The sequence below is a fragment of the Zootoca vivipara genome, chromosome 2 (assembly GCF_965207765.1).
Source record: "Zootoca vivipara chromosome 2, rZooViv2.hap1.1, whole genome shotgun sequence".
Lineage (NCBI taxonomy): Eukaryota > Metazoa > Chordata > Lepidosauria > Squamata > Lacertidae > Zootoca > Zootoca vivipara.
Window position 1 is genome coordinate 55,582,695 of NC_142584.1, and position 19,004 is coordinate 55,601,698.

A 19,004-nucleotide genomic window follows, 5' to 3' on the forward strand; every position below is an offset into this window, starting at 1 on the left:
TTTTATGAAAAGCTGGTGGTAAAATTTCCAGAACTCACAGATATCAATTCACAGGTGCACTCGTATCAGAACCTTAGTGCAAGAGTAGACTGGTAACACAATTCTAAGCATATGAAAAGCAAGTAGTTCTGACATGACCAGATCCTCTTTTGGTTTATAACTTCTTATTGGGTGAATAAATAACACTCTTGTATCTGACTCAAAAGATTGCAGCGCAAGGGTTTAGCTGTGAGACCTGGAAATTTTCCATCCATTCATAATTTTAACATGCTGCTAGTGCCAAAATCTAATTTTCTGGGTGATGATTAAATGAAGTTTAAAATTAACCATTTATCATCATTTCTTCTGTCTTGAGAGAAAGACTAGTAAACTGGTAAACCTGATCAACATGGGTTTTTTTTTAAAAAAAAATATTGTGAAATTTGACATTGTTTTCCCTTGTAATAGGAGAATTTATGAAGTTCCACAGGTTGTTGCAGTTGTCTGCATTCAAATGCTTAACTTCACAGCATTCAGGGTGTCAATGGTAGTCAAAAACATCACTAAAAATGCTTGAGTCTGTTAAAAGACCTAAGGTTAAGGCAACCTTCATCCCTATGTGCAGTTAGTTTAAAAACAATATCAGCTCCCCCCCCCCAGTTTAAACAATAGAACTTTCATCCTATGTTAGTAGCTCTATTTTCATAAGGGTGTGCTTGCACCAGCAGAAACCTGCTTCATCTCAGTTGGTCTGAATGCAGTGGGATGAACAGAGTTGGTGTTGGCAGTGCAACTACCGTAGTACAGAAGAGAAGGGCTTTAGTGCTAATGCAGCTATTGCAGCAAACTACTTCTGAGTGAGAGGGCAGGTGTGAAACTACCCCATGTGAGTCCCATTCTTTCTATCTGTAGTTGTTCCACCAGTGACAGATTCCAAATTTGCATACTTTCTCAAGATTTCATTTCAAAATACAGTGCCATTGTAAACGGCAACATGCTTATGGAAGAGAAATTAGCACTGTTGCCATATATTATTTTTCACCACATTTATCAACTTTAGGAAGTTGGGTTCTCTTAATTATCCTCATTCATTCTGCCTTCTTACTATGGGGTTGGTCCTTTGGTAAACCAATTTTTTTGGTACAATTTATCAGAAGAGATGCAATTATGTTGTTGCCTTTGTATTCCATAAAGGCAATGATGGCTCACACAGGAATCAGAGCTCACCTCTGTTTTGGTTGGGAGCAGTTGTTAGTCCTTTAATGTTTAATAGATTATTGTATTTTAATTTTTTGTTGGAAGCCACCCAGAGTGGCTGGGGGTATAAATAAATAAATAAATAAATAAATAAATAAATAAATAAATAAAATAATAATAATAATAATAATAATAATTACTGTGAGTGCTTGGTTGGGGGGTGGAATTCTGCACAAATGCGAAGTATTATTTTGTTCATGTTTAGCTACTGTACTGTGTGCTTTAATACCCAAATAATAAATTGTCAGTATCAGGAGGCACAGCCATTGCTAATAATTAAACCATTGCAGAAATGTTTGGGGACCATTTGCCTGTGTTTTTAGAATGAGAATGGCAATTTGATTGGGCACAGAAAATGCCATTTTGAACTATGAAGGATAGAAATTGAGAAATGGCAACTGGGGCTATTATAGTCTGCCTTCTATGAACTGCCCAAAAGAGTTAGTGTGCTGTGCTGATAAAAATGGGATTCTAGCTGCACATTGTAATATAGGAAGCTGCCTTATACTAAGTCATACCACTGGCCAATCTAGTTCAGTATTGCCTACACTGTCTGGCAGTGACTTTCCCAGAACTTCAGGTAGGAGGTATTCCCAGCCCTACCTGGAGATGTCAGGAACTGAACCTGGAACTTTCTGCCACTAAGGTAGATGCAGTAGCCCTTCCCCACACTTCTGGCGTGGTGCATATTATCTGTAAGATTTAGCTGTGACTTTTCTTTAAGTGGTGTTGTGAGGTTATTTAACATGTTACAAGTGAATAATCAGCACTATGATTCTGTTATTCTTCTGTGAAATAATTTACCCATCACTTCCTCCAAGAACCTCAGAGTGATGCTTGCACTCATCAAAGACCTGTATGTTAGATTTCGTTGAGAGATAGTGACTTGCCCACAAGCTTCAAGCCTGCGTAGGGATTTGAACCTGTAGTTTTCCCATCCAAGCCCAACAGTCTCCACCGTGTGTGTGTGTGTGTGTGTATTCTCTCTCTCTCTCTGTTTCTCTTGAATGGAGATGCTCTTCTAGAATTTACTGTGATTATTGCAATACAGGTTTAGGTATGTTAATCCTGGCCTATCCAAAATAAATAGAGCCAGGAAGTTCCATACAGTTTGGCTCTTATGAAAACAAATCTTTTGAAAGTAGTATAGATTTATTAACTATTATATGCTATAATAATTATTCTACAGTGAATCTTAAGTATGTGTGAAAACACTGGCCGTAATCCAAACAACTGTGTGACTGTCTTTGCTTCTCAGAGAGACTTTACACTTTTAAAAACATTTTTTTTTAATCCTGGCGCTTTTTAGAACCAGAACCAGTGTAGTTTAGTTGGAGTGTTGCATTAGGACTGGGAAGACCCAGTTTTAAATCCTGACTCCACCATGGAGCTTATTGGGTTAATTTGTGTCAGTAATTCTCTCATATAGCCTGATAGGTTTGGTGTGAGGATAAAATGGAGAGGACAACTATATATATTACATTTACCTTCTTGGATAAAAGATGTGTTGTAAATGTAAGAAACAAAAATTAATTGAATAGCAGCCCTCACCTCATGTCTCCTGCTGATTTTGAAACTTTATGGTTGTTTGAAGGAAAGAGGATAAAAACACCACTAGATATCGCAAGGCATAGTGGCAATTGTCTTTGTCAGCTAATTTGAAAGGACGAAAAGAGATGTATTTATAGATAATGAATTAAATGTTCTGGTTTTAACATAGACATTTATTTTATAGCCCATCTTTCAGTGTATAACAGGGCCACAAGATTAGCTGCACCATATCCACAAGTATCACATAGTTACTAGCTTTGTGAACACTTTGTAAATTCATGATTCCTCATTACGTTCAAAAGGAGAGGAACATATGGTTGGGTCAACTGCAGAAGGAAGGCAGCTATTTATTCTTAATTTGAGCTGCCGAATACTTGTAAGATGGCTTGATTAACTAAAATTTGGAGTTCTGCCATGTCTGAAAAACCCATCACTATTCATTCAATCTGTACCATATATTGTTTTCAGCTGCTTTGTTTCAGTTGTGCAAGTCTTTAGCTTTGCATCGCCTCCATCTTCCAGCAAGATCTCAGCTGGACATTGATTTTTTTAAATGTTAATAAACATTTTGTCTTGTAGATTTCATAAACACTTTTGGATAAATATTTGGTGACTTGGATGTAATATTTAGTGCAGAGGTTACATCTATCCAAATCTCTTTAACAGCCTTCACCTACTTTGAAATTGTGGCCGTGAACAAGTTCATAAAAATTGTGTTTTTTCGTTCTTTCTAAAAGCGTTTCAAAAAAATTATACTCTGTAATTAAAATGGACTCTGGCTGGTAAAAAGGTATAAAGGGGGTGGGAGAGAAAAACTACAATTATACCTATTTTAAAAATTAACCATTACTTGCCAAAAGAACATCAAACCCACTTAGCGGACATCCGTTAATCCAGTGGTTAGCTGTTTCAGGCTTTAATGCACACTGTTTTACACGTTAACGGTTTTGAAGTTCCAGGCCAAGGCTGACCTTTCACATCTGCTCCTTTCACAGTAGGAATCTCCACTTACTGCTTCCTGTCAGAGTGGATTACAATGACAAAGTACAGAGCTTGTGCTGGCTGCAATTTCGTTTTTGATCAGAATTATTTCTTTCACAAACAATCACATTTGCTAAAATGTTACATCTGCTCTGAAAAACCACTGGCAGCTCCACAGTTTATCAGTTGGGATCAAGTACAGTTTTTCATTTTGTCTTTTCATAAAGCTGTAAATCAGCCTTACTTGCTGGGGCTCTATTTTTAGTTTTTTCCTCTGCTTTCGCTGTTTTGGAATTTTTGTTCTGGCTGGGCCAAGAAAGTTAACTGGTCAATGCATTAAAGTAGCATGAATGTGTCTACAATTCTAGATGCACAGGTGATCCCCCCTTTAGAAACTGAGAATTTCAATACAGAATTTCATTGTTGCATCTTACAGGGGGTTGGTGAACCTACATTAACTTGATTTTTGTGTTTAGAAAACTCTGACATTGTTGATTGACAAAGGTTTCTTGTAATACAATATTTTGAATTGTAAAATGGAAGGTATGGATTATTTTCTTGTGATTTGGTTTTATTTTCTTGATGAAGATGGCAGTAGAAGAACTAGAAGTGAATTAGAGTAGATTCTTCATGCAAAGGACTATCTTCTGGATTTATATTACACATACTATTTCCATCTTGTTTGTGTGTATAAAGGATTTATCTGTCATTTTATTACATTTCTGTAAGCATGTATGTTGCAGAATCTCAATGAAGATGTATTTTTCAGATTCTTAAAAAATAGCAGTTTCTCTTAAGTGTGAAGTACAAGTGAGTTCAAACTAACTGCTGCCTTTAGATTGAGACTGCCATTTTACTTTCCTTTTCATCAGAAAGGACAAAGAAGAAGAAATGCTGCAACATGGTGGAGTACATGGTACTTTTTAAGGGTCACAATTCAGGGACAGGGAACTTGATTAACAGTGCAATTCTAGCCATGTCTACACAGAAGTAAGTCCTATTGAACTTACTGTACTTCAAGGTAAGTGAGTATAGGATTATAGTCTAATGATTTAGTTGACTAATCAAACCTGTTGAAATTTGCAACCATAATAAAATCAAAGCAGGCGTCTTCATTGTCATTCTTCCGGTATAATTCAGACATTTTACCTAACCCTGAATAACAGTTTTTTATAATCCGGCTTGCCTTCTCTCTCTCTCTCTCTCTCTCTCTCTCTCTCTCTCTCTCTCTCTCTCTCTCTCACACACACACACACACACACACACACACACACACACACACACATGTTTTAAGTGCTAAAAGCAGAAGTTAGGCCTTGGTATGTTCAGTGTATCAAAAATTTCCATTAAACCTCTTTTTCGTAAAAAGGAAACTGTATAATGAAAGCGGGTTAGGTATAATTTTCACATTTCCTTCTTCATTATTTTAGCTTGGATCCAAAGTCTCCTTTATATTAAGACATAAACTATGGAAAATTACCATTTGTGCACAGACATTAAAAGCATTGTTCACAAACCAGTGTCTGGGATTTGCATGTGGCACAGAGAGTCTGGAGGCTTCTACACTCTCAAATGAATCTAGCGCTAATTGCCATGAACTGACTCCCAAGGGCCAGTGTGCCAGATTTCTGCTATCTCTGGTACAGGAGTGGCACACCTCCATACTTCTCAGCAGGGGATGCTGCCATCTAGGCTGGTTCTTCTATGTAATTCTGAATGGATTGTCTGGAGGATCTGGGCCAAAGTGGGCTTGTGTATGAGGGGGGGGGGTCCATACTGGGAGGTGTCCTACAATTCTCCCTTGTAGCCTTGTACTCCTCAGGCTGCCTCTGAACCAGATCGAAAGTTGAGGTAGGCTTCAAGTCTGACACTAACTGTTGCTTTATATAATATTACTGTCAATTTCAAATTAGCTTTAAAGTATAAATGATAATGCTGTTTCATTGAAGTTGATTTATGTAGGAAAGCAGATCAATAAATTGGTCAGATAGTGGCCATTTATTTATTAGTGTTCAGAGTAATGATTTCCAAGGCAATCTTTAGCCGTGTGTATTCTTTTTTTTGTCCTTGATTTTAAGTAAAAAGAAAATACTACTTTATGATATCTGTGAGCTGTAAACCAGTACGAGACCAGCCATTGGGCTCTTACCTTCAAGAAGGCATGTTTTGCATATTCTGTCAGTGCTACTAGTTTTTCAAAAAAAAACATTTAGTAATGGGAGAACTCCTTTCGATTTGAAATTGGCCTTGCTTTGTTTCTTTCAGAGACCCAGAATTGCCATTAGCTCAGTGAGGCTACCTGTGAGCTGCTCGGGACCTCCCACCATGGGCTCCAGAGCCCTGCCCTAACACTGCCTTCTGCTCTCCCAAAATTATCTGGCGGCAGTGGCGCGGACAGCAGGCTTCTATGTAAGGAAATAGGTTTAACTTCGGAGGGTGTTCCAGGGGGCGTAGGGGTGTTTTTTTATCTCCCTTCTCCAAGGGCAGGGACAGAGGCCTGCCCTTGGAGTGGAGGACCTGATTCCCTGTGCCTGCTCTGTGAGGATGCAGAAAGTTCTGCAGTTAGTGCTCCTCCATCAGTGTGGGCCAAAAGGAGGCCTGCCAGTGTGTTGGGAGAAACTGCATGACCTCAGAATGGAGTAGGAGCTGCACCAGCCCTCACTTTATAATAAAGGTTAGGAAAATCCCCCTCCCCTTTTCCTTTCAAGCTTGAAGAGGACAAAAAAGAAAGAGGAGAATTGTACCCTACACATCTCCCACTCTGCTGGGGAAGGGCCGTAACTCAGAGGCAAATAATCTATTTTGCATGGATAAAATCCCAGGTTCAATCTCCAGGTAGGACTGTGAATGTCCCCTGTTTGAAACCCTGCAACCACTGCCAGTTGCTGTAGACCAGACACCTCCAGACTCGGCCCTCAAGATGTTTTGGGACTACAACTCCCATCACCCCTAGCTAACAGGACCAGTGGTCGGGGATGATGGGAATTGTAGTCCCAAAACATCTTGAGGGCCAAGTCTAGGGATTAGGGTGATGACTTTTTCATTTCCCCCCCCTCAAAAATTATTTCCTGTAGCACAGATGGATGAACTTTTGCCTATTAATGACAAAAATGAGGTATATTCCATTGAAATATTTAAAAAGGTTACGCACAAACCGTTTTTAATTTTTTTGTATGCCGTTTTACCATTTCATAAAATTGTATTAACAATTCTATATATATTTCGTATCAAATTTGGACACAACACCACATTCCACAATAGGGAGTATTCTTAGCAACATAGGGTATACAAATGTCACACCTGTGCAAGGTAAAAGCCCCTTTTCGGGACCTCAAAACTCAGCCAGCAGACTCTGGGAAAAGAACCTACAGGTGAGGTAGCAAAACATCGTCCTCTAGCGGCGTCTATACTGTTACTGCAGCTAAAAAAAGCTTCCTTGTGTGTTTGATGACCCTATATAATGTTGTATATATGTGACTCTAAAGCTTCGGTTCAATTTTATATCTGCTTACAGTGACTTCAAAAATGGTCAAAAAACTGATAAATAAAATTTTTAAAATCATTTTGTGCGTGAGGTTTTTTAATCAAATCTCTTTGAAAGTAAGATTTTATCTAATCTTTAATGAAAGCTCATCAAGTTATGATACAGGGAAATGAGGTTGTAAAAAAGTAATCACCCTATTAGGGATGCCTGCTGTAGGCAATACTGAGATAGATGGACCAATTGGCTGGCTCAGTCTAAGGGTCCTGTGTTACTGTCCTATTTTTGATAGAGCCTAGGAAAAGGGAAACGTACGCATCCTGTACTTCTCCCACCCTCTTTGGATTTCTTTGCTCATAAATTTATGGACTGGATTTCTGTGTTTGGATACTTCTTTCTTGTTTTAGGATCTTTGTTGCCACACACCATTGTGCTTTCATACCCTCCTTTGTGGGGAAGGGGCATTTCTGTGAGCAAGATGCAGGGCAGTCTCGAGTAGGTCGGCCGCCCTGGCGCTGAGGGGCGGAGATCGCTCCGGCGCCCCCGCCCTCGCAGGGCGCAGCATGGTTTCCGCGCCACCGGGGGTCTACCTAGAGCCAGGCCTGGCAAGATGCTTGGGTTTATAATCTTACTGCACTTTTCCTTGAGCTTACAATTTCAGACTGTGTCAATGCTTTGCTTGACACAGGTGTGAAGTTTGCTGTGTAATATTCAGAAATCGCAGGTGAATAAAATTCATGTGAGCTAACAGTTTAAAAGCACATACAGTATTCTAATTAGAACAACTTTAAGAAGGGCCTGAAATGTCTAGTTTTCTTTGAGAGGTGCAACAAGGTAGGTGCAACAATGAACTTTCTGTCCTTTTGAACTGTACACAGAGACTTTATTATTTAAAGCCAATGATTGCTTTAGCAGGTGTTTTGCTGCTAGAGCTTACAGAATAACAGAATATTTTGGCTGAGTGCTGGAAGTCCATTTACTTCAAACAAAGGACAAAACACTCCATGACCACACAGGCATATCTCCTAATACAAGTGACATCTTTTCTCCCACCCCACCCCTGTGCTTGTTGAGCACAAAGCATAATAACTAACCTGGGGAAAGTATGAGATGTCAGCTGGTAAGTGATATTTACCCTGTGGTATCACATGGGACATCTTACATCCTTTCTTCTTTTCTGTTTCCTCTGACACACTTTTTTTTTGACAATACTATGAATAAAAAAAAAGAAAAAAGAAAAACATCACTTTCAAACCTTTTTATGAAGCTGGAGAATGCTGTAAAAACTTGTGTTATGTTATGAAGAAATATAACCCCCCCCCCCAAGTATGGCTTTATAAAGCAGCATCTGTGCAGTATGTTTAACGATCAAGGCTCCTACCTGTTTAGCATGATTTCTGAGTCTCTTTGCCAGAAATGTGGGCGAGGGTCCAAATAGCTACTTTCTGCTCACTTAAAAGCTTGTGCATGGAACTTTCAATCCCACCCTCCCAAACAGCTGACCTTCATGCTATATCAAAATGGTTTTTTTTAAAATTCCCTTCAGATCAAAGGCAGTTTGTCATTTGGCATTGGACAGGGTGTGGGGAAGGAATGTTGTTTGAGAGAAACAAATTTGAGACACTGTTGCATGGGCTCTATTGCATGGTTCATTGGATTCTGGCTATAGAATCCAAGTTTGCCTCTTAGCTGAATTTTGTTCATGCTTTATAATTGCAAGCGGCTTTTTAATGTAAATTTATTGTTACTTATTTTATTTATTGTTACTTTATTCATTTATTTCACAAAATTTAATATACCGCTTGATTGTGTAAAACACCTCAAAGCTGGGCATTTGCATTTGTAAGAAGTGAATGCATCTTGAGTCAGTGTAAATCAGGGTTCATCTGTGGAATTTGACCATGCAAAAATAGGAGTGTGTGGGCCGAATTGTTGCTAGTTATTTCTTTATCAATAAGAGAATCGAAAACCTCCCTTTTGACCTGAAAAGACCTCCAAGATAGGACACAGTAATAAAAAACATAAGGTAAAATGTTCTTAAACTCTTAGTTTCTCACTACAGTAACTGAGTATAAGTGCCGCTCATTTGCACACCTACTTAATATCAGTGTTGTGTAAATCATACATTTCCACCTGTTTTCTGACCAGTTTCTCCCACTCCTTTGCTCGCTGCTGGACCTAGTCTTTACCTCTATTTATTTGGGAAACACATAGCTTCTAAAACTACTTAAGAATTAAAGTGTACTGATTTAAACTAATCTTTTCTCTATATATCTCCTACCCGCTCTTGCATCTCTTGACGTTGTGCTACTACCTGCATGTGAAAATACTATGCAACTGGCCTTTACTTTTACCCACAGTTCGATTTGGCTGCATTTATTCTTCATGTCCTGAAAATTAGCAAATCATATGACAATAAACAGAAATGCCCTCAGTGAAGAGAGAGGGGGAAACTGTTGTTTATCTGGTCAGGTGGTTTAGATTAGCAGTGGTGCTGGTCTGTATTATGTTACTTTAAATCATGGTGTCCCAACAGGACATAAATTATGAAGATTGTTACAGTATGTTTCATCCAATGTAAGATCAACAAATAGGAATAATTTTATAGGAAAATCACAGCATTTTGGCAGGACAGTTGTTAAAGAATTTGCTCTAATGTGAAGTTTTGTTCACATTATTTGTTAATATGTAAAACATTGTTTGAATAACATACTTAGTGTAAACAGTCTAAATATCAAAGGCAAGAATGGCTTTTACAAGATTACATAGAGTGGCAAACTACTTAAAATAGATCAGTGTTTGTGCTTTTGCTGTCAAAATGTTTGATATAGAGCTGGCTAGCTAGTTTCTTCACCAGCATAATTGTAAACAAGTGTGGAAGCTATGGAGCAGTCTACAAGCCTAGTAAAAAGGGCAAAGCCCCATATATTTTCTTTAAAGTTCTTCTAATTTTCTTAGAAAAATAGAGAGTTGAGGTGTAGAGCTGAGTATCTGAACTCTGGTCTCTAACCTGCCTTTGAGCATAAAAAGAACAAAGCCTTTGTTTTATATGAATAAGTTGTGATGAGGCAGATACCAGAAGTTACGTAGGTTCCAATGTGGCATGCCTTGTTTTTTGCCCTACTGGAAGAATTTAATTTGGAGCCCAACATGAATTTGTGTGCAAATGAAGTGAAAGTTGCATGTTGATGCCATACAGCTGTAACTGTACTTTTGTATTTTTCAGAAGTACAAACATTCTGATTTTTATCTTCATGAATGCCCTGATGCCCCCCACCCCCTCGTAGGATGTGGTAGGCTCCTAGAGGAGGCTGGTTGTCCAGACTCTTGCAGTTTCCCTCTTTCTTCAGTGTTGCTAGGGCTAGCAGGCAGCATGTCTCTTCAAATATGATATTATATACAGAATCAACTCTGTATATAAATGTAAACCAAGGTAACCCAGTAGGAGTCATTTGCGGAGAAAAGAGCAATTAATCATAACTGAGTGTAATTTTTAGGAAGTGTCCGTATATCACAGTTCGTTTAAACAAATTTAGTATCCATCTTCATTGTGATGAACTTTCTTGGTATGATGGATCTGATATCAGAAAAAGGAAACCCAAGGATTAAACAGTGTATAGTTTGCATGAAATCCGCTCACGTCCTCTGTTTGTGGATAGACATCTCTAGGGGTGCCTGTTGCCTTCATGCTTTGATTGTGATAAATATTTGGTTGGCCACTCTTCAGAACAAAATGCTGGTTTAGCTGGTCATTTGTTCTGATCCAGCAAAGAGTTCCTATATGTGGGAAGTGGTGTGCAATGTTGATGAGTGGCATTGAAGCACATAACTTGGATTTGCTGATAAATTATTTGTAGAAAGTAGAATGGAGACCTATATAACACATCTATTCCCGATCCATTTTATACCCAGTTACTTAGAAAACTGTCGTATTGATTTTGGCTGTGTGTGTTGGACATAGTAATTGTCATTGGCACAAGAAGAGAATATTATGAAGCTAGTCAAAGCTAAGTAAAAGATAATTAGGAAGTGTGTAGCTTTCTAAACATAGCATGGCCTTCAGTAATTTTGTTCCATTTCCTAAAGAAATTGTATGAATCCTTAGAAGTGAATAGTATGCATATGTGTTGCAAAATGGGACCAGAATAATGGTTTGCTGCAGTAATGCTATAGGATGTGTGCTGCAGAAATAGTTTTATGACATAAAAGCTAACATAGAATTATAGAGTTGTAGAGTTGGAAGGGTAATCTACCTACATGTCAAGCTTGGTAATGTATCCAAGCAATATGAAAGGCTGTGGTGGACTTATGTGTCAATATTGCCCTTGCTTGCACCCAAACTAGGGCTAAAGATGAATGAGGAAGTGTGCTGGTGCATACCCTGTTTCTCCAAAAATAAGATGTAGCCATAAAATAAGCCATAGCAGGATTTTTAAGCATTCAAGGAATATAAGACATACCCCGAAAGTAAGCCATAGTGATAAGCAGCTTAACCTTGTAGGTTAAACTGTTCCATGCTTAATAAAAAAATCACATCCACTTCATTTCTCTAACCTGGAGCAAAGTAGTGGTAATTCAGGGCTCATGAATTGCCTTCTCCAAATAAACCGTGAGTGGTAAGCCGATAACAAACCTTGACTTTATCTCATTGTTTGGAGTGAAACAAATTGAGTTTGCATGTAAAACTAATCCAAACAATCCATAGCACTTTACATTGCTTGGATAAATTGCTTAATAAGTTTTGTAAACATTTTCCAAAATCATTGGCTTGGATCCCAAGAACCAGGTGGATGCAGAAAATGCGTAAGAGTTGTTCTGCAAGCTAGAGAAGTATGACTTGTAGTATACTACCACAATGTCCTGGTGGATTGCATTACAGTACAGTATGAGAAACATGGTGAATAGGGGAGATGTAGGCTGTAGTATATAAAATACAGTGAGCTATAGAAGGCCTTGAGAAGAACCTTGTGACAATTTTGTGCAGAATGACTTGTCTTCTGTTAGGTTGAAAGCAGCCCTCCCATGAGGGGAAGAGGTTTTTCTGCTAGCATCTTTGGAGCCATTGAGTTTTAAAAAGTATTGAAATAGTTTTATTTCCTGATCTAAGAGTGAGTAATAGCAAATTTCCCCAGACACAGTGTCCTCCTCTGATAGCTATTTGGTGATTTTGAACGCAAAGAAGGTAGCACAAAATGTCCTTTCATTTCTTTCTGTTTGGACAGATTTATCACAATGATGTCATCAAATGCAGATTGCATAAAAACATTGCCACAGCATATGGATGTTGTATGTTTCATATATCTGACCCATATAAAAACAGTTTTCTGGCATCCCCTGATTGCTTTTCTTAGAGTATGTTCATTATGAGAAAGCAAGTCCTGTTGAGTTCAACACAACATGTTTAGGATCCCACATTTATGGAACTATTTCCCCACAACAAAGGAATTTGCTGTCATTTCAGAGAAGTTTCAGCTCAGTTTTACTGGGAATACTATATTATCAAGGCCATCTTTTTGTAAATGCAGACTATTGCTTATGGTTTTTAAGGATGCGTTTCTAGCTGCTTACTTAAAATTTTTTTTTGCTTCTTAAAGATGTGATAGAACATTTTAATGCCTGTATATTTGTGCTTGTTCTTTAAAAACAAAACACCTTAGAATAATTTTAGCCAAATCATTGTCGTTATCATGATCAGAAGCATGATGTTGGAGTGTGATGAAACCGTTGGAACTGGCTACTTATTTATCTGACTTTTCAAGGCACAAAGCCTTCTCAAAGCTGCTTTCTGATAAACAAGTACAGTGGTACCTCGGGTTAAGAACTTAATTCGTTCAGGAGGTCTTAACCTGAAACTGTTGTTAACCTGAGGTACCACTTTAGCTTAATGGGGCCTCCCACTGCCACTTCACCGCCGCTGCGTGATTTCTGTTCTTAACCTGAAGCAAAGTTCTTAACCTGATGTACTATTTCTGGGTTAGCGGAGTCTGTAACCTGAAGCGCCTGTAACCACTGTACCTCGGGTTACAGGCGTTTCAGGTTACAGACTCTGCTAACCCAGAAATAGTACCTCGGGTTAAGAACTTTGCTTCAGGATGAGAACAGAAATCATGTGGCAGAGGCGTAGCGGCAGCAGGAGGCCCCATTAGCTAAAGTGGTACCTCAGGTGAAGAACAGTTTCAGGTTAAGAACGGACTTCCAGAACGAATTAAGTTCTTAACCCGAGGTACCACTGGATGTAACCCTTCACAGGAATCAAGAAGTAATACCGAATTGTGATGTGGGAAGGAGGGGGGAATTGTAATGTAGGCTGCAATGCTTGTTTCACCACTTAATTACAGTAGTAAGCAGTGTACATCAATGAATGAATGAATGAATATGCTAACCCCATTCAAGTATCAGGTCTACTGATGTTTAGGGCTTGTGCACTGCATATATATATATATATGTCCCCACTGCGTGTGCAGAGGTCACAGCCTTGCTCCGTAACCACTGAACCAAATTGCATCAAATTAGGACAAAGCGTACCTTGCCCATCAGGGAGGGGGCAGGGATAGGTAATGGGTCAGAACAGGGTGGAGGGAGACACAGGGATGAGACCTGCCCTCTCCACAGTATCTCGCCGTGGCTTTGCAGACTAGGCCACTTTCCATACTAGGCCAAGTGGAGGTAGGGGCCTGCCTGGGTGGGGGATGGGGGGGCCGAATAGGCCATAGGTTGGGACAGGGTGGGCCCAATCACAGGGATGAACCGGGATGATGGAGGAGGGACAGAACAGGGCCTGGGGGGAGAAACAGGGATGCGCCTATGTAAACATAACACACAAAAAACAGGGGGACTCTGAAGGTGAGTGGAGTGTGAAGTAGGACTTTGAGGCTCCATTTAACAAACTGAGCCACCGCAAAGCGTGGCAGGGCCAACTAGTGCTATATAAAAAATATGGTTTTGTGTAATGTGTCATAGTTTCCTGGAGTTGCAACTAAATAAACCTAGTTGGAGCATGTTGAGGATGATGAGAAATTATCTGTGAAAAAACCAGACATATCCGACATTTGTATCTGAACATATCTTGTATTGGTTTCCTTAGAAAGGCATTGAGTGCATTTACTAAGAGAGATAATAACTTTTCTCCCTCCCCTCTTTATCCTTTGGGCCAGTTCTGTTGATAAGGTTTGGAGTTAAAATCCTGGACTATTGTATATTGCTTTGGGAAATGATTCATAAACACACACACACACACACACACACCCTCTTCTTCATCCTAGCAAGTGCCAGATCACAGTAGAGGCCAATGACCTTTCATGGCTTTTCCATTTATCTCATGGATGACATGAGTCTGTGTGATTCCGCACACTTCTAGTCTTTCTGGCCCAAGGCTTGGGATGTGTATGAGTAGTTTGCTCAAATGTTTCTATCTTGGCTTCACTTTACCTATTCTTTAGGAAGTCTTAGCTAGGTTCCTTCCTTCCTTTTTTAAAAAACTATTTTTATATTGCCTTTTAGCCCTAACACCTTTTCAGGGTTTATTTTTCACTTTTGATCATTGGGATAAGGAGACACCTTGGCCTTAAAAGGGCTCTCATTATTAATAAAATCGCTAATTTTTGTTTTCCACTGAGTTGCTTTTTAAAACTGGTGAATGATTTAAAAATCCGGATATGAAAATACTCCCATTGTGGTAAACTAGAATACTTATAGTGCTGGAATGAAGGTCAAGGCCATGGTGGTATTTTTCAGAATAAACAAAACACTTTCCAACATGAATTGGCTTGCTGGCAAACAAAACCCACCAAAATGAATCTGACACTACTGCCATATCACGTATGCTTGACCATGATCTTGGCTCGCAGACTGCTTAATAATATTCGTTCTTTTAAATTAAAGTTGAAGAAGTGCAGACTCCAGCTCAAATTAAGATTGGCCGTGATGCCGGAATCTGGTAATTACTTTAATTGATCACCAGATAGTTTCCTTGATCACCAATTACACCCAATTACTGATTATGTTTCAAGACGTGAAGAAATGTCCAAACTGATTATGTAATAATGTTTTCATATATAATCAATCCTAAATAGCTTCTCCCTCCACTGCCAATTGTATTTTATAAAAGGAAGGTTAGAGGCCTACAGATACAAAAGGTGATCCATAAACAATAAAGTTCTAATTTCATTTAATTAGCAAGGGAAGTATTTAGGGGGCTTAATGGAGATTGCTCTGCTGAAATTACTTCAACAGACCTGCTTCTCATTTTCATGGTACAAAATGTATGCAATAGGGGGATGGCTGTACGTGTTTAAAGTGGACTGTAACCAAGATTTGTGCCTCTTGCACGTCCGTGTAAACCTGATCAGAAGACTTCAATATTCCATGCTACATATGTGCAAATCAACAGTCCTTACAAGAGGGACAGATCATTTCTTTACTTAAAATGTGCCATGTAACCTTTGAAGCCCAAGAGTTCCTACAAATGCACTTCCAAGTTGATTAATATTACTTTTTTCATTTGAATGAGACTTGCCTGTGCTTAACTTTCCCTAGATTATGTCCAGTGAAGTTTAGCCTACATTCTAATGGCTGAATTATTCCCAGTGGGATGGCTGCCAACTAACATTTACCCTCTGATTTGCTTGCCCTGGCCTGCTTATAAAAACATAGGAAGTTGACCATATACAGCAGCCAGCCATATGTTGAAGGAAAAAAATATTAAATTAAAATACTTTACAGTTGGTATTTGAACATAGTTATGGAAGCCTTTTGCATATTGCATAAATTACTGCTGAGTGCTTACAATATTCACAAAGGTTTCAAAACTGCTTTTTACAAAGTTTTGAAAACATTGCCATTTAGTGCAAGTGAAATAAAGGCAGCACTTCTTTTCACGTTTACTGGAAAACACGTCCTGTAGAACTTAGTGGTGCTTAAATTCGGGTAAACATGGATAGGTTGAGGCTGCAACGAAACAAGGCCGTCAAGGAAACCAGTATTGGAATGCTCCTGACCGTTTCAATTGCTGACAGTTTGGTGATTTGTAAATGAAAAACTTCATTGGAATAATTTGCCCTGATTGTAATGACTGCATTCATCTTGCTGACAAAATGGTTTGCAAAGCCATACTTCATTCAGTCACCAGTGGCGGAGAAAAAAATAATACTGGAACTATTACCGACCATTATGCTGTTTCTTGATTATATGTGTGTTCAAAATTGCTGCTGTAGGATAGAACATATTTCTATGCAGGCCCTTTTATAATGAGATTTCAGTTAGATTTATGGTTAGATAGTAATTTATAAAGCTATATTTTAAAGAACATATTTAATACATCACAGATACGGTAAATTTCCTTTAAAATAATCTTTACACTAGGTTATTAGTAGTACATTTGACTTCAATATTGGAAGTCAAGTTACAGAGTTAGATTCACACAAAGCCAAGCTGGTGTAGCCTAGCAGATAAGAGTTTGTGTGTAGAAGCATCTGACTCAAATCTCATAACAGCCACAAACTCACTAGGTGGTCAGTAAGCCAAATAATATTGCCTTAGTTTCCCTGCCACCAGCAACAGTAGTAGTAGTAGTAGTAGTAGTAGTAGTAGTAGTAGTAGTAGTAACGCTCTACTTTTATAGAACTTTTGTAAGAATCGCTGAGGTAATGTATCAAACCAAGTCATTGCACATGTAAAATGAAATTTCCCCTCCCTCCCCCTGCATGCCCCCCTCCAACCGTTCCCAAATATTCTCCAGAGGGTTGGGGGGGCTCCCTCAGAGCAGCTTGGATGGCAAAGTTCCATCGCTCTTGCAGAAGTTGTCCTATGTCCAAAAAAATTTCATTATCTACAACACAATCAATTTGAAGCACTTTAAATACAACCTCTAAAGTATATTTCCTATGTTCAATGTTAGTCATACTCAGAGTAAACTCATTGAAATTAATGGTCTTAAGCTAATCATGACCATTAGTTTCAATGGGTTTACTCTAAGTATAACTAATGTTGGATGCAACTTGAGAAATTTATTATTATATGCATGGGCTTGCTATGTTTTTCCACCTCACCGTCAACTATTGTATGACCATTGAGAATTAATTCTCAGCTAACACTTCTTTTCCGCAAGTGAAGTTATGCTGGGTTTTGTTTGCATTGCAACCATTGCAGGCCTTTTCTCAGCATCTTTCTTGTTTTGTAATTGCCCTTCCCTTCTACTATTCTTGCACAAGTTAAAAGTGGCATATGTATGTTAAAAAAAAGGAGACATGATAGGAGTGTATAAAATTATGCACAGCATGGGGGAAAGTGGATAGTGAAAATATTTTCTCCCTCGCTTGTAAGACTAGAACTTGTGGAGATCCAGTGAAGACTCAGGACAGGTAAAAAAAAAGATTTCTTCACAGTTAAACTATGCAGGCCCATTGCCACAGGAGACAGTGATGGTCACCAACTTGGATGGCTTTAAAAGAAGATTAGACACATTCATGGGGAATAAGGCTATCCGTGCCTATCATCCACAATGGCTACACTGTGCCTCCACAGTCGGAGGCAGTATGCTGGAAACCTCAGGACAGAAAAATGTTGTTGCACTCAGGTCATAACTTTGGGTTTCCCACTGGCATCTGGTTGGCCACTGTGAGAACAGGATGCTGGACAAGATGGGCCACAGGCCTGATCCAGCAAGGCTATTTTTACAACTTTTTTTTTTAAATGCAGGGTGTTGTTGTTTTCCCATAAGGAAGGAAACATCAACCAAGCATATAATACCTTTAAATATTTTTCTTCTTCTTAACACAGGCTTTTGGCTTTATGACTCGTGTTGCTCTTCAGGCTGAGAAGATGAATCACCACCCTGAGTGGTTTAATGTATACAATAAGGTAATGAACTGCATCATAATATGCCTGTTTTCATTGGCTGGTCAACCTTGAAAAACAGCCTGGAAATGTGAGTAGAGAATCTTGGCCTTATTTGTTGTTTCTGCTATCCTACACTTGCTCTCATCTTCCTGAAAGTGAGGAGTGAGGAGCCTGTGAGCTTCCCGATGTTGGATGGGGCTTCCCATTGTCTCTGACCATTGGCTGTGTTGCTGGGGCTGCTAGGAATCGAAGACCAACCACATCTGGAGTGCCATAGATTCCTCATCCAAGTTGTACAGACCTATTTCCTTTGTCTCACTGTTACTATGGGTCAGACAGATTTGTGCAGCTTTTTTAAAAACGGAAGAAAGCAACCCAAAACCTGTTTTGCCATACATGGGTTTAGAATGACCCTACAACACACCATGAACTGCAATCCATCTTCCAAAGTTGATTTCTAAAATTGGTTTCTCTTTAGACCTCTTAAAAGTAAAAGAAAATTAAGACCTCTTTGCTTTCAAATTTTCCAAATTTAATGACAAATTAAGAAATAGGAAATTCAGACTCCTGGGAAACGTAGAATCACAATTATTATTATATATTAAATTTGCCCAGGGCAACCCAAAGTAACTTACAACCAAAACATGCCTCTTAGCTCTGAAATGAGGGGTAGAAAACTTGTGTAGGGGGCAGGAATCTGTGAGAAAGCAACTTGAAATGAAAGTCTCAGAGAAGGATCTTAAACTTACGTGCTTATGATTTGGGCATTATAAATGCTGTTTGCTAAGTGTTCACATTGCACTGTGAGAAAGGTTTGCTTGCAGATAAATGTAACCCATTTTAAACCAAATCTAAGGGTGCAATATGCACAGCATCATTACTGATAATAACAGACTCCTATATTTGTATTGAAAATTGA

The 19,004-nt window shown here is 38.8% G+C and overlaps 1 protein-coding gene across 1 annotated transcript in view; it reads left to right on the forward strand.

The window, feature by feature from the left end:
* Positions 1–19,004, forward strand: part of PCBD2 (pterin-4 alpha-carbinolamine dehydratase 2) — a 35,886-nt gene that overhangs the window by 14,763 nt on the left and 2,119 nt on the right. Inside the window, exon 3 of the mRNA XM_035105476.3 lies at positions 18,026–18,106. Within this exon, the coding sequence (XP_034961367.1) occupies positions 18,026–18,106 (81 nt within the window). The remainder of the gene's footprint in view (positions 1–18,025; positions 18,107–19,004) is intronic.